This window comes from Dasypus novemcinctus, chromosome 6 (assembly GCF_030445035.2).
Source record: "Dasypus novemcinctus isolate mDasNov1 chromosome 6, mDasNov1.1.hap2, whole genome shotgun sequence".
NCBI lineage: Eukaryota > Metazoa > Chordata > Mammalia > Cingulata > Dasypodidae > Dasypus > Dasypus novemcinctus.
Genome location: NC_080678.1, coordinates 117,999,139 through 118,023,232, shown reverse-complemented (window position 1 = coordinate 118,023,232; position 24,094 = coordinate 117,999,139). Strand labels below are relative to the sequence as shown.

The following is a 24,094-nucleotide window of genomic DNA, read 5'->3' as shown; positions in this document are numbered from 1 at the left end:
CTATCTGCAAGAGCGTGCTACATCTCTCTAAAGGGCTGGCAACAAAACATCATGGGGCGAGGCTGCACTGCCCACATGCTCCAGGCAGGAAAAGAATGCTTGCCCCACCTTCTGTGTCTGCCATACTGGTTTTTATAATCTGGCAGACTGCATTATTTTTAAAGGCTAAAACTCCAGGAATTTTTGCTGAAGAACTGTTTATCTCAGCTTGCTTAAAAAGCTGAAATATGAAGCATCTGCATCTTGGCACCTCCTCAAAGAATTGCATGCTCTACTAAAATCTCAAATTGAACTTTTATAAGCACTCATGTAGAAAGCTCTCTCTATGCTTCTACAAACCTTAAGAAGGGGAAAAGGTGAAATGACAAAGCAAGTGTCTAGTGCAAAAACCATCTCTGCTTCGAGCTCAACGGCAAGCCGCGTATGACCATGACATTCATTTCCACATGGGCCATCTCCACCTCTGCATAAGGCCAAGGAAGACAAATGAAGAGCGTACCCAGCTACCTCTCCATGGAAGAGAAGAGAACCGCCTCTGCTGAAAACAAATTCAAAAAGACCTCGGGTCCTCACCAAGACACCAGGACGAAGGAGACAGGGGAAGATCCTAGGCGTCACCCTGGAGCTGCCCCCACCTCTCAAGCAGCATCGGAAAGGGCTGGGGCAACTGCACCACAAATACGCCGGAAATCAGCAAGGCCTCTGACCCACTCTGCTCAGACCTCACATTTCACAAGATCAATTTCAATCACTTTACTTTCCATTTTCCGCAGTTCTCTTCACTCTTATGCAGTGTTCAGTTTGCTATTTTGAAAGGAAACCCTTATTTGTATTACTCTTATGTCAAGTGTTATAATAAGCAACACGTTCAGCAATCACACTCTTAAAACCTGCCGTTTTACTCAATGCTCAGGATTCATCGAGTTCAGGATCTGAGAGGTCTTAGTACCTAGTTCCACTCTGGTACGGAGCCATCTCACTTTGCCGTCCAGAGGTGGAGACCCCAAGGGGAGGTGGCTTTCCCCCTTCCCCTCTCCCTCCCCCTGGGCCCCTCAGCCCTGTGGGTCCCAGAAGTGAATTCACCCAAAAAGACTATTTCCTTGTAAGCAGCACAGCAGCTCTGCACCTGGGTCTGTGGAGGGGGGCACGAAGGCGGTAACTCATAAGGAGCGCTGCAATTCGGGAGCTGAGAGGCCCCGAGAGGGCCCTCTGTGGGAGCCTGGTTTGCTGCCGAGGAACCTCAGGATCCGAGAGGCCCCCAAGGCCCCCGCTGGTGGGAGCGCTGAGCCCGGACCCCGGCCTTCCAACTCTCACTCCAGAGTTCCTCCCTCTACACCATGCACCCCCCAAGGTCTCTCCCCACAGCCCCTGGGCGGGGCTGGGGCCCCAGGTTGGGGAAGAACATGCTGGCTTTCCCACCACTCGTGGGGCCCAGGCCTGAGGCCAATTCAAAAGGCCCCCGGGCTGCAGCCCAGCCCCCCAGACGCTCCTCTCAGAGTCCCGTCTCCTGCTGCCTTCCCTGCCCCTGAATAGCTCCAAAACTCCTTCCTGCTCCTTTCCTCTCCCGCACTGCTCAGGCTCTCTCCACCACAGCTGAGCTCCGCTCCTAAAGGGGCACTGCGGTTGCCCGGGCGATGGGGGGGCAGGGACGCAGCAGCCACTGTGCCAGGCAGCCACGCCATCCTTTCTGTGAGCTGGGGGCTCGGTCAGAGGGGCCTGACCTGGGAAGCGACCCAGCACCTGGGGAGAACTTGTGACCAATGGCAGTGCCCACCCCACCCCCCACTGCCCCAGGCAGCACCTTGGTCCACCAGAGGGCCACAAGCCCCAACTGGACCAGGTCAGCTGATGGCCAGAGGCTGGGGGCATGGTCCAGGACAGGCCCACGCAGCAGCTGGGAAGCAGAAGGGAAGGCAGAGGGATCTGGTGTCCAGAGCTGACCCGACACCCAGAGCAGACCCAGATTCTGGAGAGGACCTGGCGTCCACAATGGGCCTGGCGCCCAGAGCAGAGCTGGTCCCAGGGCTGGGCAAAGGCCTTGACTGGTCTCCGGACCTCCCGGGCCCCTCCTGCCCATTCAAGAGAAAGGCATGGGAAGGGGAGTGGACCAAGGGAAGGAAAGCAGAAGGGAAGGAGGGAAGAGAGGTGCAGAGAGAAGGGCAGAGACTGCCAGGGAAGCCTGAATCGCACCAGAGACAAAAAGCAGCTGATTCTGAGATCTGGGGGGCAGGTCACCATGGCGGAGGTCCTGGACAGGGCACTGTGGTGAGGCATGGAAAGCAGGGAGGTGTGCCCAGGGAGAGGGTCAGACCCAGGACGGCCCAGGCCACAGGGTGAAGTGGCGCATCTGGAGGCCAGGCAAAGTGCAGAAGGGAGCCGAGCATTTCAGCCCTGGAAGCCCTTGGCTGCGGGGGAAGGGAGAGGCTCTCCTCTCCCGCCTGCCGATTTGGAACAGAGCCTAGAAAAGATTCCAGCTCAGCTGGCCGGCAGGCTCCATGCTCAGCCAAGACCCCCCCCCACAGTCCTGGAAGCGCACTCTGTTCTCGAGTGCACTGGGCAAGCAGCCGGCGGCAGTGAGCTCGTTCCTGGAGCTAGCACCCAGGGCAAGGCGGGCATTGATCTGCCCACACTCCCTGTGCTTTCAGACTTCCTCAAAGGGCACAACTCCTCCAGCGGCAGGCGCCCCCCAGGCAGCCCCGCCGCCCCACTGTGCGTCACCTGCGCGATCCACTTTTCTGCGTCTGCTCTTCCTTGACCCTTTTGTTTACTTACTGACTCAGTCATTTTCAGTTTTCTTCCTAGTCATTTTGTTTCCCTTTCTGATATGGACAATATCCACTCACCCCCACCCCCAAAATTAAGTACTTAAATCCCAGAAGGGGAAAATGAGTTGATAGTTTTCCTGGGACCATTACTGAGTTCTAATGCATTAACTTTGCTTATTAGAAATTCCTTCAACATCTTTTCAAAAAATCCATCAACATAAAAGGTATACCCTATTGTGTTTCAACCACCAGCTAGAGAAGTCTCAGTCCTTTTGAATGAAATTGCCATTATGTGACCCTCTTTTACCTACAAAAACATGATTTCCTATGGTTCAACCTGATATACACAGGGCAGTAAGCTTCCGATGAGAATAATACTAACCTTAATAATAAAAGTAGAGTCAAGTTGTTCCTAAGTCTCATGGGGCCCACTCTACGTGCTTTTTCTACATTCAACCATTTGATCGTCACAGCCCTGGGAGGCAGCTGCCACTGTCTTCCCCACTTGGCAGGTGAAGAAGCCGAAGCATAGAGCGGCCCCCGGCTGCGGAGGTCCCCTGCAAGCACAAGGCTGTGTCCCTCGCATGCCCGCGGTCCCTGGCACCCCTGGCATCCCCGGCACAGGAAGAAAGCCTCGCGGGGCCCTGGACGCCTCTCAGGCACCAGCCCTGCGCCATGCTTGGTAGAGGGGAGGGGTCTGGCTGTGACCACCCAGTGCCCACCTCCCCCTGCCAAGCTGCCCCACCCATAACACCTTGCTTCTTGTTTCTCACAGACCAACCTTAAAACCTACATTCTGACTGAGCTGCCAAGGAAAGCAGCAACGTGGAGAGGCATAAACAGATGGTTTTGATGGGGAGAACATTCACTACGATCAAGTTCAGCAGCACACAGCAGAGCTGAAAGATGTAAAAGGGAAGCTCAAATACGGGGGGAGCTCCTGCTGGACACAGATGGCCTTGGGGTCAGCAGTGACCATGAGGAAGGCCTGGGGTGACCAGGTAGGAAGTCTTCAAAAACTCCACACTGAAGGCACAGGATTCCAGCAGAGTGGCCCAATGCTGGTGCTAATGAGCAAGCCTTCCCTTGACCCTGGAGGTAAGGCCCCCAGGGAGCAAGGCTTGAGGAGAAGGGTCTTGGGGTCAACCCAGGATAACATCTTCCCGGAAGAACGCTGACCACCCCTTTAATAAGCAAATGCCCACGACTGAGGGAACACTTCCAGACCCATCGACAGCTTTGGGGACTTGGTTGGCATCTTTCTCCTTCACGAGCAAGCCCTTGCTCTAGCCCCTGACTTTTCAAGATTATCTACTACTGCTTCACCATGGGTCTGGGAGTGAGGGTGCCTGGGCAGCGTCCGAAACTCAGCCAGCGTTTCGGGCGAAAATGAGCAGGCCTTCGTGCCAACTCGGAAGGCGGCTTCTGACCGGCCACTGTGCCCACTGCAGCCCCCTCCTCCCTGGCTGCTTTAGAAGATGCTGGACGGCCACCGTCCCCCTGCCTACCTGTCACAGTGCCTCCATCTCCTCGCTGGCCGCCTTCTTCTCAGATGTGCTGCTCTTGAGCTTGGACTCGGCCAGCTCCACCTCGGTCTGCAGCTTGTCCAGCTCAGAGATGACCTGGTCCCGCTCGCTCATGATGAGCTTGTACTCACTGTACACTGCATCCCGCTCCTCCTTGTACTTCTCCGACTCCTTGGCGGTCTTTGCCTGCGTGGTCCGCAGCTCCACCAGCTCTGACTGCAGCAGCTCCATCTCCCACTGCAGGTCCTTGTTCTGGGTCGTGGCCTTGTTCAGCTCGTGGTGGATTGCCTTGAACCTAGGGGAGTGGTGCCCAGGGCACCGGAGAGGGGCGGGGGGCCTGCCCAGGCAGCTGCTAGGCCGAGGCCACTGTGCTGGACCGCCTTTCTCCCACACCCCCGACAAAGGAAAGTTATGGAGTCCTGGTGTCCGTGAACCTAGAATCTTTCTCAGCCTTTAACAAATACCAGAAGCTGAGCTGAGGATTTTACGCCTCCCGTTTTACTAGAAATAACACCTTATATCTTCCACAGCCAAGCCATGTTCTTTAAAAAATAAAAATAAAGGCTGCAGCAGCCCAGCACACGGGAGCTCAAAGCAGCTTGGATCTAAGTTGAGTCTGACCACCACGTTTTCACAGACACTAAGGCCTCAAGTCAGTCAGCACAGAGACCACAGCTCCAGCCAGCCCCGTGCAAGGCAGCCCTGCAAGTCAGGGCCTGCAGCGCGAGACTGGCATTCTCAAAGGCTGTTCCTCGAAACCCCAATCCTGCACAGGGTCCCACTAAACATGCTGGGTGCTCTGGAGGCTTATGTTTGGGAACACTGCATCCTGTGCCCCACTCTTGGCAAGTCACATTGCGCAATACCAGAGTAAAAGGCCCCAAGAGGTCCTGATGTAAAGAAACCTGTCTGCAATTCAATCCAGCAATTTCCAAACCTATTTATCAAGAGAAAACGTCTACTTAAGAAGCCCAGGAAGACTGCTGAGAATTGGCGTTGTGCAGGAACGTTCCTTACGAAACACTATTTGGAGGAAGGGAGCACACCCCTGAAGAAGATCATATTCCTTAATTTAAAAATAAAACTTTGGAAGGAACAATGCCTAAGACAAGTCGCTGTCCTATTTTCTGGGTGGGTAACTGACACAGATGGAAACGCTTGTGGTGAAACCTGGATGAACTGCATGCTTTGTTGATATGTATCAATAAAATAGATTTGCTTTTTTTTTAAAAAAAAGATTTACCAGCATTAGAAGAAAGAAAGAGAGAGAGAGAAGGGAGGGAGGGAGGAAGGGAAGAAAAGGAAAGAAAAGGAAAAAAGCAAGCTCAGAGCACTCGGAGCTACTCAGGGGAGAGGAAGGAGCCACAATTCATGAGACTTACTGGGTGTCAAAAACAATGCTTCCTGGAGACCAGGAGCCTGTGCTGGTTTTAATCCCGGAAGGCGCTGGGAGCCTCGCAGATAACCACCAGCCCAGAGGTTAGCCCCCTTCCCCCCCACGCCCAGGGGAGTTCAAGCAGCTCCCCCGCCCTTCTCAGAGAAGGTGGGGTGGGTGCAGGCTCTGCCCGCCCGTGCCCCGCTCCCAGCCCCCCGGCTCCTACCTCCTCAAGGAGAGGGCGCACTGGTGCTGCAGCTGGATGGCGGTGTCCCTCTGCTGGGTCAGCATGTCCGTCTGCTTCAGCAGCTGCTGGTTCTCCCCCTCCAGCTGCTCCAGGAGGTTCAGTTCTGAGCTGTGGATGGCCACCTTCTCACTGAACCTCTTCCGCAGGGCGTCGTAGTCCTTCTTGACCCCCTCCAGCTTGTCCATGGCCATGTTGTACAGCTTGTTGAGAATCTCCAAGGACCTGCTGTGCTTCAGCACCTGGAGACAGAGACTGCCGGGCTCACCCAGGGCCTGTGGAGGCTGGGGGGCTGTGCCCAGAGCACAGCACACCCACACTTCTATCTGGGAGGGGAGGCCCCACCCTCTAGCCTGGGGGAATCTGGCTGTCTCATTCACAGGCCCTGCCATCACATGAGGCTGATTCATTCAGATTTATTCATTCACAAATCTCTATTAAGTACTGTGCAGAAAACCATAAACATTGCAGACCTAAGCCTGTGTTTAAGGACAGAAATCCAGAAAAAGGCCTGTTTGCAAGGCTGGCCCTTGGCTGGTATCTAGGAACTTGAAGGGTAAACAGTTCCCTGCAGTGACATAAAACCTTCCCTAAATGATCAAATTGGCTCATGGTGCCTAAACTGTACAAATAACATGTTACACTCTGAGCACCTGCTCTTCTTCTGGGAGTCACATACTTAGTCAACAGAAAGCCCTCATGACTTTTAGATCAAGCAACACCTTGTACCCAGGTCTGGCAAAGTTCCAGTAACTACAAAGTATTGCCCTTATTCATGGGAAATAACTCAAAACTTCGAAAAGAAAGACTTCAAATATTCAATTACCAAACATTCCCTAAACCAGGTGAGAACCCGATTAGCTCCAATCTGGTTTACTGTGCAGCCCCGGCACTGCAGTTATTCCCAAAGTAGCCCACAAGGGGGCAGTCCTTTGCAGACCAGCCAAATGCTCTCCAGATTTGTCTCACAAGCTTCACTGAGAAAATGATTTAAAAGCCATCTGGAGGTGAATGAACACAAACCTGGTAGAGCCCAATTTCACATGTCTGGGACAGAATTTGGAGTCTATATGATGGTTTGGCATCTCTGCATTGTAAGTCCTTCAAATACCCCAGCCTTGAATTTAAACACTGACAGTCCAGGGACAATTCAGGGCCGAGTAAATCACAAGTTCACAGTGAGCAAGGGCACGCAGGGACAAGCCCAGGGATAAGGAGATGACAGAATCTCAGGGTCACAGGGGACCCCGAGGGGCCACTTCCACCAGTGTTATAACCACGCTCACGCACAGGCAGACTGCACAAGAACGCCTGGCTTACTCTGAGCTGAAATCCACCTCCTCTAACTTCAAAGCCTGTTCTTCTACCCCTGGAATCATATAGAACAAACCTCTCTCCACAGGACAGTAGCCGAAGAGGTGCTCGCGTGCCCACACGCTCTGCAACCTCTTGCCATAGGCAGGTGCGCCGGGGCCGCCTCTGCGCATCACCATCGACAGCCTCTGGAGAAATCGGGGGAATCACCGCCTCAGCGCAGACCAGGAAATTTGAAAATTTGAAAAGCTATCCTAGTAGTCCAGACTTTTTCCTTTACACCGTTAGAAGACAGTCTTCTTAGGAGCTAGTTTCCCACACACTGAGTCGCAGTCAACGGTGAGACGTACATAAACGCACACACAACTGCAGCCAAACATTCAGCCTGCCAGCCCAAGGGCGGTGGAGGTCCGAGGGAGAGCATTTACACCCAGCCTGGGATCCTACCGTCCTTCTCGTCCCAGGCAGGCAGCGGTCTCCAGAGATGACTCCCCAGGCCCGAGCTCCCGACAGTCTGCCTGGGAGGACGGGGTGGGAGTGGCGGGAGGGAAGGACCAAGCCCCGCGTTCCGCTCTATCCACGCCGCACGACAGCCGTGGCAGGAGCGGCTCCAGAAGGCAAGCAGAGCAAGAAGAGAACGCACCTGGGGCTGCACTCAAGGCGGGTCAAAACGCTCATTATCTGCGCTTCTCCCCAGACGTGTCCTTCAGGGACCAAGAAACCCCTTTGCCCCTCCCTCTGGGCCCATGACAGGGCATTAGCCTGTGGTTCCTGGGAAAAGATAGTCAACTTTCAGGAATTACAGAAGAAAAATACTGTATTTTAAAGACAGGGGCCAGGGCAAGAAACAGAAGAGAGAAGGCTCCAGGGGCCTTATGAATTTCTCAAATAAACTGGCAGAGCCTATAAAAAGAGAAAATGTGCTTTGCCTTGAACCCAGCAATTTTATCTCTAAGAGTCAAACCTAAGAAAATGTGGAAAAAAGAATGAGGGCAGACGTAAGCATGTCCCGGGAAAGATTATTTGTAACAGGATGAAAGTGCAAACAACCAAGGTGCTTAACACACGGAGAACAGGGTTAGGCCATCCCTGACAACGAAGCCACGGAACACTTGGCTGGGAGTTCCGAACTGAAAGAAAACTACAAGGAAACCCACGGTATATTGTTGGGTTAGGAGAAAAGGCAGGTTGCAGGAAATGAAAATAAATGCTGTGCATATGTTAAGTATGACACAGAAAAGTATCTACGAAATTAGATGTCAGGGGTGACCGGAGGAGTCCCCTTTCAGGAGGGAACCTGGGGCTGCAGTAGGGGTTGGTAACTGCATGGCTGTTGAACAGGGTGTTGGTTATTTCGTTCATGGCCTGTTTGACCAAAGAAGACGTACAATTTCAGTAAAGAAAACAGACAGGCACACATCCTGTACCTGCTTCCCCAGCCAAGGCTCGGCAGCCCCTGCCCTGGTCACTGGGGCATCCCCAAGACAGCCAAGAAGAACCCAAAATGCCGCAGTCCCCTGTCCACATCTGGGCCGCGGCCCTCCCCGTCCCCTCCACACACTCAGAGGGCAAAGCGCCCATCTGCCCAAGAGGGAACGGGCCCGGACCCAGGCCCACGAAGCCCCACCCACCAGGGCAGCCTCACTTCCTGTGAGATAAACCATACCGAGGGCAGGAGGGCCCCACAAATCCCTCGAGTAAACACACAAGTCAAACAGCACCTTCTACCCAGCAAGGGCCTCTTCACGTTGACAAGGCGTGGGAGGAGGCGAGCCACAAAACCGCCTTGTCCCTGGAGACCGACCTTTGCCCCCCAGGCCCCGCAGGGCACAAACCTGGGGCCTGCTGCCCTGGCGGAGGGGGCACGGGCAGCCCCGGCAGCTGGACACAGTCCCCGCAGTGGCCAGGCCACTCCTCCCCCAGCTGCCAAGGTGGCGGCACTTGCCCGGTGACAGCCAGTGCCATGAAGGACCTGCGGAGCCTGGAGCACGGGCATTTAGTCCTGCCCCGCGGGACAAGCCTTCAGGAAAAAGAAACCAGGGGATGGGCAAAGGGGCCGACAGAAAACACCCCCACTTTATTTGGGAGGAGGGGGACAGGACAGGGAAGGAGGCGAAGAGAATGGAGATGCAACTCTCAGTCTGGCTGCCTGTCAAAGCCGTGTACCTCCGGAAGAAAGAGTCAGATTTGGAGGCAAAGAAGTTTTATGCTTCATGAGGGCAGATTTTTTTGTGTGTGTGATGGAGTCTTTCTGAGATCTAATTCACCCTTTTAATGTAAAACTTCAGTTGGTGTTTAGTATCTTTATGAGGTTGTGCAATCACCACTGCCACACAATTCCAGAATATTTCCATCACCGCAAAAATAAATCCTGTACCCATGAAGCAGGGGCTCTGTGGTCCTCCTCCCCTCAGCTCCTGGAAACCGCTCATCTGTGTTGAGTCTCGACGGATTTACCTCTTCTGGACATTTCATGGAAAGGAATCCTGCAATACGTGACCGTCTGTGTCTGGTGGCTTTCATTCAAAATAATGGTTTCCAGGCTCATGCACATTGCAGCGTGCACCAGAACGTCATTCTGTTTCTGGCTGAATAGTACGCTGTTGTACGGGTAGACCACATTCTCCTCATCCATCCATCCGTCAGTGGAAGTTTGTGTTGTTTCCACCCTGCGGCTACAGTGACCGATGCTGCCATGAACGTTTGTTCACAGTTTTGTGTGGACAAGTTCTCGGTTACCTTGGTTTTATACCTAGGAGTGGGTCGCTGCGTCACCAGGTAACACCCATGCTAACTTTCTTTTTTTAAAGATTTATTTTATTTATTTATTTCTCTCCCCTTCCCCCCCACCCTGTTTGTCTGTTCTCTTTGTCTATTTGCTGCATGTTCTTTGTCCGCTTCTGTTATTGTCTATTGTCTATTTGCTGCGTGTTCTTTGTCCGCTTCTGTTATTGACGGGAATCTGTGTTTCTTTTTGTTGCTTCATCTTGTTGTGTCAGCTCTCCGTGTGTGGCTCTATTCCTGGGCAGGCTGCACTTTCTTTCGCGCTGGGTGGCTCTCCTTACGGGGTGCACTCCTTGCACGTGGGGCTCCCCTACATGGGGGACACCCCTGCGTGGCAGGGCACTCCTTGCGCACATCAGCACTGCACATTGCCCAGCTCCACACGGGTCAAGGAGGCCTGGGGTTTGAACCGCGGACCTCCCATGTGGCAGACGGACGCCCTAACCACTGGGCCAAGTCCGCCACCCCATGCTAACTTTTTGAGGACATGCCAAACTGCCATCTAATGGTCCCACTAGCAATGTATAAGGGTTCCAATTTCTCCACATCCAGATCTGAAAGGCCCAGGATAATAACAGCAAACATCACCGAGCGCTTCAGACATGCCAGGCCCCTGGTGCTGTGCTCTGCATGCAGGCCTCCTTTAATCTCCTCAGCAACCATGAGATGAACTCAGCCAAAAGCCCACTCTGCCACTTCCCAGCAAGGCTAGAAAGGTAGAGCTGCAAACTCTCTCGAAATGATGAATCCCCCAAAGAAAAGGCAAAAGGTTATCTGATAATTAAGGTAAGCAAACTCACAGAGACAGACTCTAGATGTAAGTTATGAGGGGACGGGGTACGGTAAGAAAATGAGGAGTGAATGCTTAGATTGCCCTGAAGTTCTGTTTGGATTGATGGTAAAGTTTTGGTAATAGACAGTGGTGCTGGTAGCACAATGCTGTGAACATAATTAACAGCCCTGAAATATATATTTGAAGGTGGCTAAAAGAGGATTTTTTAGGTTGTATACACGGAACTAGAATAAAAATTGAGAGAAAAAAAAAAAAAAAAAGATGACCTGAGCCAAGGTCAGAGCAGGCAATGGCCAGGAAAAAAGGAGAAGCAAAGGGTGAAGTCAGGGAGGGCCGCCCACCCCTCAGACCAGGAGTCGCCCCTCACAGTAGAGAGAGGCACGAGGCCTCGGCTGGGGCTCCGTGACCGACTGCCAGGCAGCTCCCGCTCACACCGGGAGCACGGGGGCAGGCCGGCCCGGATCGGCCAGAGCTTCCGACAGGTGAGGCCCACAGTCCTACATGGCTGCTCCGGGAAGCTCGGTGCACAGGCAGGGCAGGCGCACGGGCGCTGGCCTCAAGGCGGCACTTCCTGTCAGCGGCACCTGCCTCCTCTCATCCTTGCAGCAATGCTCCAGGAGCATCGCCCCTCCCTCCTGGGACTTTTACCAGGACAGGGGAAAGGAAGGCGAGGGTGCTGCGGAAGCCACTCTGGGGTCATGTGTCGGGTCAGCCATGGAGGTGGCATGGGGACCACGTGGTCCATGGCGCTCCCCATGGGGCCCGGGGCCTCTGGCTGCTGTCCTGGCCTGCACCAAACTCCACTTCCTGGGAGCCTTTCCTCTTGCCAAGAACCAGCCAAGGCCTACAGCTAAGTACCAGCCCCCACCCCAGACTCAGGCCTGACCCTGGCCGGCCATATCCCCCAGCAGGGAGCTCATGGGAGGGATGCAGGGGCATCTCACAGCAAGGCCCTCCCAGGGCCCATCAGCCAGCCTGTCCCATATGCCACACAGGACCTCAGGAGTTATCAGCCAAACAAAATAAACCACGGAAGCAAATTTTTAAATAGAATATAGCGTATAATGGGAAAATACTGAAAATAGCCCTAGGTGTAGTCAATAGGAGACTGGCTGAATCATTTAAGTACTTCCATGGAATGCAATACTCTATATAGAAGTTAAAAACAATGAGGTAGCCTTGTACCAAAATAGAAAGAAGTACATGACCTATTAAGCAAAGAAAAAAAAATTCTGGCCAGAAATTGTATCGTATGATGCCATTTCTGTAAAATAAATGGAGACAGAAGGGGTTGTGTGTGTGTGCAGATAAAAGTCTCAAACCTTCCACTGGTAGTAGGCTAAGGACACAAATGGCAGTTATTTCTGTGTAGTGAGAATATGGGAAGAATTCTGCTTTTAATTTTTGACATTCCTATATCACCTGATTCTTTCATTATTCAGTACAAAATGTTTATTAATTTTGCAATTGGAAAAAATAACCATAGCATAAAAAAAGAAAAAAGCCCCGAGCCCCGCTTTCTGAAGAATTGGACCTGAAAGCCATTAGGTGTGGCAGAGCAAGGCAGGCACCCTGGAGGGGAGGCGCCCTGAGGGGGCTCAGGGCCTTAGTGGGATGGGGAGGGGTCCCCGTGGAGGTGAGGCCCGGAGCAGGAGGGCCCAAGAAGGGCAAGATGGGCCTGGCATGGGGGAGGGGACAGAGGGGCTGGAGACAGGTTACAGAGGTGGACACTGATCAAAGTTAATAGCTCAAAGAATAACAGGCACCAGGTTTCTCATCATGTGAGGACCGGGGTAAAAAAAAAAGGGGGGGGGGAAATGGGAGAAACCAGGCCAACCCCGTGGTGTCAGTGTAAACTCATGGTGATAATCAATCGAGATGCAAATGTGTGTGCATACACATGTATGCATATACAGATATTCCCTACTTCTATCCACTGAGAAGGCCTAGGAGCAGTGACACCCCAATACCTATGAGCATAGCTGGCATTCAGATCTTGCCCCTAACTACCGTTCTCCACTAAAAGGAATGAAGGCTCCTTGGAGAAATGGCTAATTTCCAGGGCTAGGGCAGGAGATGTATAAAACAAGCCTGGAGCATCTTGTACCAGAGAGCAAGGAAGTGCTCAAATAATGATAGAAAATGTCAAAAAAAAAAAAAAAAAGACATAAGTGCAAGGCCAAAGGGGGGGGTTCCCACTGGCCTCAACAGATTATAGCCTAGTGACTAAAACAGGAAACCAGAGATGGATAGGTAAATGGATACACAGATGGAGGGATGGAGGACAGGTAATTGAAAATCTGATGACAAATGGGATATCTGCAGTTTCAATGGACAGCCCTAAAAACACTTCTGAATCACGAAGAGGAACTTTACAGTGGAGAAGCTTGGAGACATCGCCGCAGTCAAGTGATTCTAGTGACCAGTATGAGGAGCGGATCAGAGGGCAGCATTTCCCACCGGCAGGATACAAGAGAAGAAGGCAGGATCCCTTCTGTGACACTCCTACCAAAAATACACTAACCGATTCTAACCATGAGGATCAGAGAACTCTACATTGAGAGCCACCCTACAAAATAACTGGCCTCACGCCTGGGTCAAGAGGATGGGGTGAGGCATGCCAGGGCTCCACCCCGACACAAACTCTGAATAACCTACAAGAACTGGCAGAAACATCTTTCTCAAACAAAGCTCAAGAAAACGGTTAGACAACAGTACCAGGACGAGAACCGAATCAAGAAAAAAAGCTACCTACAAAGTGTTGGCTCTCATGGCACCCTGGCCGGCCCCTCACCCACCCCTCATGGCTGGGCACGGGGTCAGCAGCGCTCCCAGGGTGGGTCCCTGACCCTGGATGCAGAGGGAGCAAAAGAACCCTCGTGCATATCCTGGCAGCATGCACGTCCGGCCCAGCCTGCCTGGCGGTGGCCTGAGGGACTCGCTGCCCCAGAGCGTGCCCTGCCATGGAGGGCAGCTTGCCCAGCTCTCCTGCAAAAGGCAGAAGGCAGCCGGGGGGTGGCAGGCTGTCAAGCCATGCTGCCTGGGGCAAGGGATTGCTGGCTGGAGGACACAGAGGGCCGTGCTGTGAGGAAACTGCCTCCTAGGAAAGAGGGACATTCCTATGTGTGTAAACGGGAATTCCTGGGGCCACAGAGCAAGCCCAGGGAAGACCTAACCTGCAGAAAGGGCTCTGAAGGAGAGCACAGGTCAATTTGCAAAGACTGGGAACAGTGCATTCTTTCTCCTTTTTTAGCTCTTAGGCTAGCTGTTTACTAGCTTAAGGAACAAACACCTCAGACTCTAAATTCCAGCGATAACACATTTAAAAAAATCATTTAAAATATTGAAACATCCAGCTTTTAATGAAAGATTACAAAACATACAAAGAAAAGGAAGTGATGGGCCAGGCAAAGGAGATGATTAAAGCATTTGAAATTACCCAGGAGGAGGGGCCAGACCTGGGACATAACAAAGACTCAAAAAAAAAAAAAAAAAACTCTAAATATGTTGAAAGAGCTAAAGGAAAACATGGACAACAAACTAAAGGAAATCAGGGAAATGACAGATGAATGCAGAATAGCAAGAGATGGAAAATATGAAGGGAGTGGATGTGGCTCCAGCGGTTAAGCACCCACCTCACACCCAGGTTCGGTTCAGGTGTCTCCTAAAAAAAAAAACAAGCAAAACAAACGGAAAAGTCAACCCAGGGAAGCCAATATGGCTCAGTGGGTGGACACCCACTTCCCATATACAGGGTCCTGGGATCAATCCCCAGCCCCCATATCTTTAAAAAAAAAAATTATGAAAAGGAATGAAACAGAGCTGAAGACAAGAGTAACAGAAAAATTTAAATTCCTTTAGGTTCGGTTCAACAACAGATAGGGGCTAGGAAGAATCAGGTAAACTTGAAGATAAGACAGTTGAAATCATCCAGTCTGAGGAAAGACAAAAGAATGAAGAAAAGTGAACAGAGCCAGAGGGAACCTGTGAGACACCATCAAGCACTGTGGGAGTCCCAGGAGAAGAAGGAAAGAAAGGGGCAAAGAGAAAATTCAAAGAAATGATAGCTGAAAACTTCCCAAATTTAACAAAAGACATGAATAACATAACAGCAATATAACAAAAGATATCCAAGATGCTCAAGGAACCCAAAATAGGATAAACCCAAATAGACACACAGTACAGTACCTTTTAATCAAACAGTGCAATACCAAAGATTAAGAGAGAATTCTAAAAGCCCTGAAAAAATGTGTCTCATAAAGAAGCGTCAGTAAGATTAAGTGCCTATTTCTCATGGAAAACCATGGAGGCAAGAAGGCAGTGAGGTAACATATTTAAAGTGCTGAATGCAAACAATTATCAACCAAATTAAAACATTTCCAAATAAACAAAAGCTGAGGGAGTTTGTCTACCACTAGACCAGCCCTACAAGAGAGACTAAAAGAGTTTTGAAGGTAGAAAGGAAAGGACACTAGACAATAAATCGAAGCCACATGAAAAGCATCTCCAGTTAGGGTAATAGCTGGAGTATATATAAATACTAGCACCCTTGTGTTTTTGGTTTGTAACTCCACTTCTCACTTCCTACAGAATCTAAAAGTCAGATGCATAAAATGTCATGAGAAATCAGTGATTTTTTATAAACAAAGTATATAAACCTGTAATTTACAAGAACTACCTGAAATAGTTGGTACATACCATTGAAGTTAAGTTGGTCTCTACACAAACAAGAAAGTTTAGGATAGTGGACTTGGCCCAATGGATAGGGCATCCGCCTACCACATGGGAGGTCCGTGGTTCAAACCCTGGGCCTCCTTGACCCGTGTGGAGCTGGCCCATGCGCAGTGCTGATGTGCGCAAGGAGTGCCGTGCCATGCAGGGGTGTCCCCCGAGTAGGGGAGCCCCACGTGCAAGTAGTGCACTCCATAAGGAGAGCTGCCCAGCATGAAAGAAAGTGCAGCCTGTCCAAGAATGGTGCTGCACACACGGAGAGCTGAAACAACAAGATGATGCAACAAAGAGACACAGATTCCCAGTGCTGCTGATAAGGATAGAAGCCGACACAGAGAGCAGACAACTGGGGGCAGGGTGGGGAGAGAAATAAATAAAAAAATAAATCTACAACAAAAAAAGAAAGTTATAGACTTAAAACTATTTATAGGATGTTTACACTTAAGCTCCATGGTAACTACAAAAAAAAATCAGTGAACCGCAGTCTCACAGAGATGGACATTACAATATGGGTAGTCAGGGGTGGGGAAGGAGGGGACAAGGGGAATGGGGAATTAACACATAACAGGCACAGGGTTTCTGTTTGGGAAGACAGGAATGGCAGGTGGTAAGGGCACCACAACAGGGAAAATGCGAGTAATCCCACTGAGTGGTTGAGATGGAAACATTTGCTATATGTGTGTGTGTGCATATATTCACACACACACACACAAAAAGAGCAACTGAAGAGACAAAGACAATTAAATGCAATACGTGATCTTATACAATAGGAGAAAAGGCTCAAAAGCAAATTTTGGGGACATATGAAAAAATTAGAATATAGACTGTAAGCTTTATATCAATGTTAAATTTCTTGAACTTGAAAACTGCACTTAAGGTGATTACATAAATGAATATTCTTGTTCTTAGGAAATGTGCATGGCACTATTAAGTGTTCAAGCAGCATGATGTATATAAACAATAAACAAATGTTAGAAAATGGACTGATAGATGAGTATAAGATAGACAGACGGACGGGTAAGTTGCTGCATAGATAGAAGGAGAATGATAAAATGTTAAAATTAGTGCACCTGGATATTGGGGCATAGGGTTATTTTGAAATTCTCTATATGGCCTTTATTTTATTTCTGTAACTCTCTTGTATATTTGAAAGTATTTCAAAATTAAAAGTTTAAAAAATAATAATTGGCCTGTAAGCTTCAAAAGTCAAGGTGACAAAGGTCAAGGGAAGCCTGAGGCACCGTTCCCAATTGAAGGAGACTAAAGAGACAGAAGACGTACATTTTATGCTACAGACAATCTGAACTTGACCCTTTTCCCAAAAAAGACAGGACTGAGACAACTGGTAAAACGTGCACAGGGTCTGATGATTGGTGGTACTGATGTATCGTGCTAACTTCCTGGGGCTCGTGGTTGTGTTGCTGTCACACGGGAGAATACCCCTGTCTGCAGGCAACACGCGGTAGAACCTGTGGAGGGGATCCTACTCTTGAATGAGGCAGGGGCAAAAAAGGTTCTTTGAACCATACCTGCAAATACTCTGTAAGTCTATAATAGCTTCAAAATTTAAATGTAAAATATGTTCACATGAAAAGAAAGCAAAGAATACAATGTCATACTAAATTATTGGACGAGTTCTGACTGTTACCCATTAGTTTATAAGCAAAACCCAACAGCCCTGCTTTAACTCTCGAGGGTCCACAAATGCCCTCTGGTGGGGACGGGGCGCTCTGCTGCACCGCATCCTGGGTTGCGGTGCTCAGAGCCTCTGCCTCGCCTGGGGAACGCCTTCCGACCCCAAACATCCACAGCATCTACAGACCCACAGCACGTCATGGGCCCTGTCCAGATAGCTGGGCAGCTGCAGACTGTGCGCTAGGAGAGGAAGACCCCGCCCAATGCCACTCATGGCAAGCCCATGTTCTGACGGGCCTGCCGCTCATGCCGGCCCATCGGAGTGAATCAAGAGCTGAACTGAGGGAGGGAACTGGCTGGGACTGGAGAGAGCCCCAGAGCAGAGGCCACACTCCCAGCCACAATAACGACAACAACCGCTCCACCTCATATCCGTGCAGTATTAAAATTTCCAAGCTCCTTTCCATCCATAATCTCACCTGATCCATACAAAGGAAATAAGATACAGAAACCCGACCCCCCAGATTAAGTCAAGCCCATGTTAGGCCACATCACACCATACACCTCCTGCTCAGCAGCCCCTGCAACACCCGGTGTGTGTTATGAGATTCATACTCCTCCTCTCCCCCCGCTGGATGGCAGCCTCCAGGAGAGCGTGGGCTGTTTGCTCACGGATATCCCAGGACCTCACAGGAGGCACACACCCCGGGGGCACTGGGGAGAGGGAGGGAGGGAGCCAGCCCTGCTCTGCCCCCCACCACCCGGCCCGGCGCTACCTGCTGCTGCTGGGCCCGGGGGTCGCCGTTCTCCTTCTGGTCCTCTTCGTGGAGCCGCTTCATGTCCTCCCACGACTGCTGCAGCAGGTTCCACTCACGCAGCAGCTGCCCGTTCTCCCTCCTCAGCATGTCCATGTCGTCCTTCAGCTGCATCTGGTCACTCAGGAGCCGGCTGTGGAGTATGCTGAAAAGCCCACGCAGTGAGCCCCAGCCGGCCTCCTACCCCATCCCGAGGCCTTGCCCCTCCAGGTCCCAACACTCCCAAAACACCCAATGGGAGCCGGCACGGCCAGGCCAGCAGCGCTTGGAGGCAGACCCAAGCCCAGTACCGGCCACGTTCCAGGAAGACCCAAACCACTTGTTGAAAACCCGACATCAGAAATGGCAAATGTACAAAGACCAAGGAAAGGAGATAAGCCCTTAGCTGGTACGGACCCAGCACCTCCCAGTTCTGAGGTCCGGGAAAACATCAGGAGGGGGAGGGCAAATACCCTCAAAGGGGCGCCAGGAGCCAAAGAAGTCCGTGCCACGTGCCCATCTGCCCGTCCTGCAGCCACATGCTGCGGCAAAGCCCGGGCAGCAACTGGACGGGGTCTGCCTGGCCCACTGTCTAAGGCAGGTCCAAGGGCACACGTCCACTCACTGAAGGCAGGATGCTTGCTAAGTGGGAGAAGAGGACCAGGACCAGAACCCCAGCTCCACATCCAGAGACCGGCGGGAGCCCCGGCCGGGCAGGTCCACTCACTGGTAGAAGTCGGTCTCCTTGGCCACCTCCTCGCACCTCTTCAAGGCGTTGGTGTGCTGGTTCTGGAGGCTCTGCAGGTCCGACATGGCCCGCACACACTGGATCTTCAGCCTCTCGTAGTCGGGATTCAGCCTGTGGTAGGGCCTGGCCCAGACCAAACAGCCCAATGAACAGAGTCCCTGAGATTTGCACTGACAATGAAGGTCTCTCAGCCGGGAGGCATGTGGACTCCTACATGAAGCTCTCCTGGATTACCCCAGTCCAGTGGTCCCCAAATACTGGTCTCCTATGTACCAGCATCCCCTGGGGGCTTGAGAGACCCAGAGGTCTCAGCCTCCCCCAGATCAACAAAATCAGAATCCCTAGGATGGAGGGAGCCTCGGTTGTCTGAGCTCCCTGCATGTGTCTGAGAAGGTGGCGCCTCGTCCCCTAGGAGCTTGCAGCAGACCATGCAACCAGCCAGTATGCACAGTGGGTCCATCTGGAAACCTGGGAGGGGACCCTTGCATTCCCACGATGGGGTGAAGTTTCCTCCTTTTAACCAGTGTGTTTCAATCTCGGATACTCATTAAAATACCAATGCCCAGGCCGATGGCATCGGCATATCTGAGGCTGGACCCAGGGGTCAAGAGCTTTTTAAAGCTCCCCAGGTGATTCCAACATGCAGCCAAAGTTGAGAACTATGGCCAGGTGCAGAGGTGCTAAAAGTGTGCTTCCCAGGGCGTCAGCATCCGGACCTCCTGGGGACTCCTTAGAGATGTGAAGTATCAGGCCCAGCCCTGGACCTAAGGATCAGTGGCTCTGGGGGAGGGCGTGGGAAGAGGATGACTAGACCAGAAGCCCATGAGTCATCAACAAACCCTCGGTGATTGTGCTGCATGCTCAGGTTTGAAAACCCCTGCTCTAGAAAGTCAACTAACTTTTCCTGTAAAGGTGCAGAAGTTAAATATTTTAGGCTTTGTGAGCCATACAGTCTCTGCTGCAGCTACTCAGCTCTGCCTTCGCAGCATGAAAGCAGCCGGAGACATTACACCAACAAATGAGTGTGGCTGTCTTCCAATAAAACTCTTTAAAAAGCCCAGGCAGTGGGCCTGATTCGTCCTGCAGGCCATAGTCTGCCTGCTCCTGCTCTAGAGCATCCTTAACTTCACTCATCCTGCCTTTGTGACAGCTGACATAGGGGCATATTCTCATAAAAAACAGTTTCAAGAACCAGGCTTTGTAGCCCTGACATCATCCCAGAGGAACCTCCCTTGGGAGGAGGCACACACCTGTGATGGTCCTAAAGGAAAGCAGTTAAATCACTCCCTCTGTCCTCAAGACTCCTGCCAGCCACTCTGGACCCGTGTTCCTTCCCCTCCTCCTCCACGAAGCCCTCCTGGATCATGCAGGTGCATAAGGACACTTCCTCTGCCCTGCTCTGTGGCCGCCCTTCCCTCGATCTACCTCTGGTCCCAAAGAAAGAGGGGGATGAGGATTTTCTTCCAAACAAGAAACCAGGTGGAATACACCCTTCCTAACACCACGCATGGCAACGGGACGATAAACGTGCTCACAAGTCACACAGCGAGCCACTCGACGTGAGGCCAGCTGGGGTCTTCTGGGAGGCAGCAGCACACACAGACACACAGACAGACGGACCCACCAAGGGTGGGTGGCAATGGCCGACTGTGCCTACGAGGGCAGGGGCTTCACGCAGCCCCTGAGGGATACACAGGGGACGCACTCTCTCGGGGCGGGAAGGCAGAACCAGAGAGCAGAGTGGGGAGCCCAGGGCCATGCAACAGACAGCAGGGCCACCAAGCGAGCACCACGAGGGACAGGAGGGGGCTGAGGGCTGTGCCCCAGCACTCCTGTCACCACACACACATCCACAGCCATTGGGGCCTCTCCACGCATATGACAGGATGGACAGATGGACACGGTAAGCACAGCCATTGGGGCCTCTCCACACATATGACAGGAGGACAGATGGACACGGTAAGCACAGCCATCGGGGCCTCTCCACGCATATGACAGGATGGACATATGGACACAATAAGCACAGCCATCAGGGCCTCTCCACGTGCAAGACAGGACGGACAGATGGACACAATAAGCACGGTCATCAGGGGCCTCTCCGCGTGCATGACAGGACAGATGGATGCATGTGTGTACACACAAGCACACCTCTCACACAAATGCACCCCCGTAAGGGGTCTCTCCAAACGTGGCAGGACAGACAGACAGACAGCTGGATCCGTGCCCTCCCCTGGATTCCTGAGTGTCGGCTTAGATTTGGAGGAAGCCTGCATCCCCTGGGCCTGCAGGCAGCACCTCTGGGTGACTCTCCAGATGTGAGGTGGGGCCCGGGGACGCCAGGAGCACAGCCAGACCCTGGGAGCTGGCTAAGCGCTTGGGGACAACGGCACCTGCGTCAGGACGGCAACCCTCGCGCATTGGGCCTGAAGAGGAGACCAGTCGCAACTACCTTTTGTCACAGGTGGTCCCGTGGGAGGCAAAAGCCAGGCGCTTCCGCAGCTCGTTCCTCTCTCGGGTCATGAGGCGCAGTTGAATAGAGAGGTTTTCCACCTTCTCGTTGGCTTGCCGGTCGGCGAGGAGCGGTGGGGATGGCGCCTTCCCAGTGGTGCCTGGGGGAGGGCAGCGATAAGGGCAACTCGTATTTAGACTGTGCTCCCCAAGTGCTGGGCAGGGTTCTGAGCTCCTGCTCCTGCTCAGCCAACCCGGCAGGGCGGGCACTCCAGGTCCCCTTCACAGACGCGAACGCTGAGCCTCGAGCCCGGGCAGACGGGCTCCACCACCCACACACCCACCCACATCTGCTCCTACACTCTTATAGGACCAGGGCCTTGGCTCAGGACCCTGACAACACCCCTCAACCCCCAACCTGGCTTTGAGCCTTCCAGGGGGATGCTGGCTTGCCCCCATCCCTGGATCCTTACCTGGTCTGGAAACACCAGCTGTCATCCACCCCTGCCCACGGATTTAGCCCGGCAGGAGAAACTGCACAGGCCTCGGACCCAGCCCGAAGACAAAGGCGCCCAGGGCCCCGCAAAGCCCCCACAGACTGGGGCAGCTTCCTCCCCCACCAGTGCTGGACACCATGCCCTACACAAGCTCCCTTTTCCAATCCTTCCAGCTGCCTGCTGGACCTGTCCAACTGGCCACAGGTGTGCAGGCTGGGAGGAGGCAGCCAGGGAGAGCAGCCCACAGTCCAGGTAAGTGGGTGAGGCAGGAAAGCCCTGGGGCCTCCAGCTCTCCAGCCCACAACAGGTCCTGATAAGCTGCCCCCAGGACCAAAAATGTCCTGAAGGGAGTCCCACGCCTCACGCTCTTACTAAGGAACAGCAGCCAACACCAGCACATCTCACAAGCTACAACTCTGGTTCTAGGAGGAAAGCAATCCATCCATCCAGGAAGAAAGCGCCTCACGCAAATGTCCTAGAGAAGTGAGACAGCACAGCGGGTTATTCTCAGCTCTGTAAAGCACGTTCTCCTGATATCAGCCATCCCGTTTTATGGCTGTGATCCATGGCTGACTCACCCCACGGGAGACAACATTTGTCCCCCTGGTGGAGCTGCAGAGCGGGCAAAGGGCAATCACTGCATCTTCCAACTCTCTGTGCCGTCCTGAATCACACGTCCCCTTCCCCCTCACCTGCCTAATCCCTTGGAGGTCAAAAAATCCTCAGCTGATCGGTTGTCCACCTTCAGGAGCTCCCGGGAGGGAGCGAGTTCAACGCTGGGGTTGGGTCAGCTGGGTACGAGATGGGGGCCTCAAGCTCCCAGCTCAGTGCTTTTCAAAACTGGATCCCGTGCGTCCTGAAAGGTCTGTTATTTTAACCCCGACACACCCTAACCACCAGGATTCCTGCTGTCCAGCACAGACCTCTCTCAAAGTGGGGTCCAGAATCAGCATTTTTCGTAAGCACGGCCCTTCTCCAACGTGGTTCTACTCTACAGCTTGAGAAGCCCGCCCTTGCTTCTCCCCTCAAAGACCCTGGCTCCATACCCCTGTCCCCAGCAGAGGTAACAGGCTAGTTACAGCTCTGAGGGGGCTGCAGAGCTGCCTCCCCTTCTAGCAAATGAAATCACTGTGGTGGGCGTGAGCCAGGGCCAGTGCCCCCGCCAAGTCTTCTGGTTTGCAGCAACTTGCTTGACTTTCGGACAAACAGGGCTTTCTTTGGACACGTCTGAGGCCCCTGCTAGAGGTGCTTACTATTCACCCTCTAGCCAATTCGGGGCAGTGGTGGGGGCGGATCATCAATGGAGGATCGACAAACCCAAGACAATGGGCTGGAAAGACTCTCAACGAGCACCCAGCAAAAGGGAGCTTCCACGTCCAGTCATGGCTAGCCCCCCAGAACAGCCCAGAGAGATGACTTCTCCTGAGTGCTTACTATGTCCCTGGCATTAATTGGATCTTCACAATAGGTAGGTGCTATTGTCATCATTCCCATTTCGCAGGTGAGAAAACTGAGGCACTACAAGGTTAGGTAGACAGAGCCAGTGGGGGCACTGGGAGGTGAGCTGAGGCACCCTGGATTCAGGGCACATGCTCCTCAGTCATCGATAACATTTCATGCCCAGCCGTTTCTGAAGTGCTCTTCACACATTATGCCATTTAATCCCCATGAAGTAGAGGCCGCTGTTATCTCCATTTTATAGATAAGGAAACAAAACCTTACCAGGGTACAGAGCCATGGCAGAGTTGGGATTTGAAGCCCTCTCTGTCTGACCCCAGAGCCCAAGATTAATCTAAAAGTTTGCAAACTTTTTGACCCTAGGACCTCTTTACGCTCCTAAAAATCAAGGAGGACTCAAAGAACCTTGGTTCATAAGGGTTCAATCTATCCATATACACCAGATTAGAAATTAAAACTAAGAAAAAAAACTTCTAAATTTATTAATTTTAAAATAACAAAAAAGTATTAATATTGTTAGGAAAAATGAAATACATTTTCCATAACAAAACAAAAACCGTAGTAAGGCGTGACATATTCCATTTTCATTGAGTTCTTTACTAGGGGACGGCTGGATTCTGCCAGGGCCGCACCATCACACAGCGCGCTGTAACCTGTGAACGCGCCACTCCACCTTCGTGGGAGGACAGCGGGAAGAGCAAACGCCGTCCCAGCGTCATCGTGAAAACAATTTTGACCTCACAGACTCCCTGAAGGCGCCTCAGGGACGCAAGGTCAAAAACCAGGAAACATGAACCCTCCAGCCTCACAACTGAAAAGGACCAGCTGCCCGCAGCCTGCCCGGGGAGCTGAGCGTGTGATCCCCGCTGTACAAAGGAGCGACAGGAAGGAAGCCAGGGCGAAGGCGGGACCGCGACGCCCTCCCAGGGCGCGGGGGCGAGGCGGCGTGCTCTGCGGCTGCGCGGACCCCCGGTGGGGGTGC

At 52.4% G+C, this 24,094-nt stretch overlaps 1 protein-coding gene across 1 annotated transcript in view; it reads right to left on the bottom strand.

Moving 5' to 3' along the window:
• LOC131278825 (disks large homolog 5-like) overlaps positions 1–24,094 on the bottom strand; it is a 91,070-nt gene that overhangs the window by 37,042 nt on the left and 29,934 nt on the right. Inside the window, 5 exon segments of the mRNA XM_058299296.2 lie at positions 4,274–4,586; positions 5,893–6,152; positions 17,944–18,127; positions 18,689–18,832; positions 21,159–21,318. Coding sequence (XP_058155279.1) covers positions 4,274–4,586; positions 5,893–6,152; positions 17,944–18,127; positions 18,689–18,832; positions 21,159–21,318 — 1,061 coding nt within the window.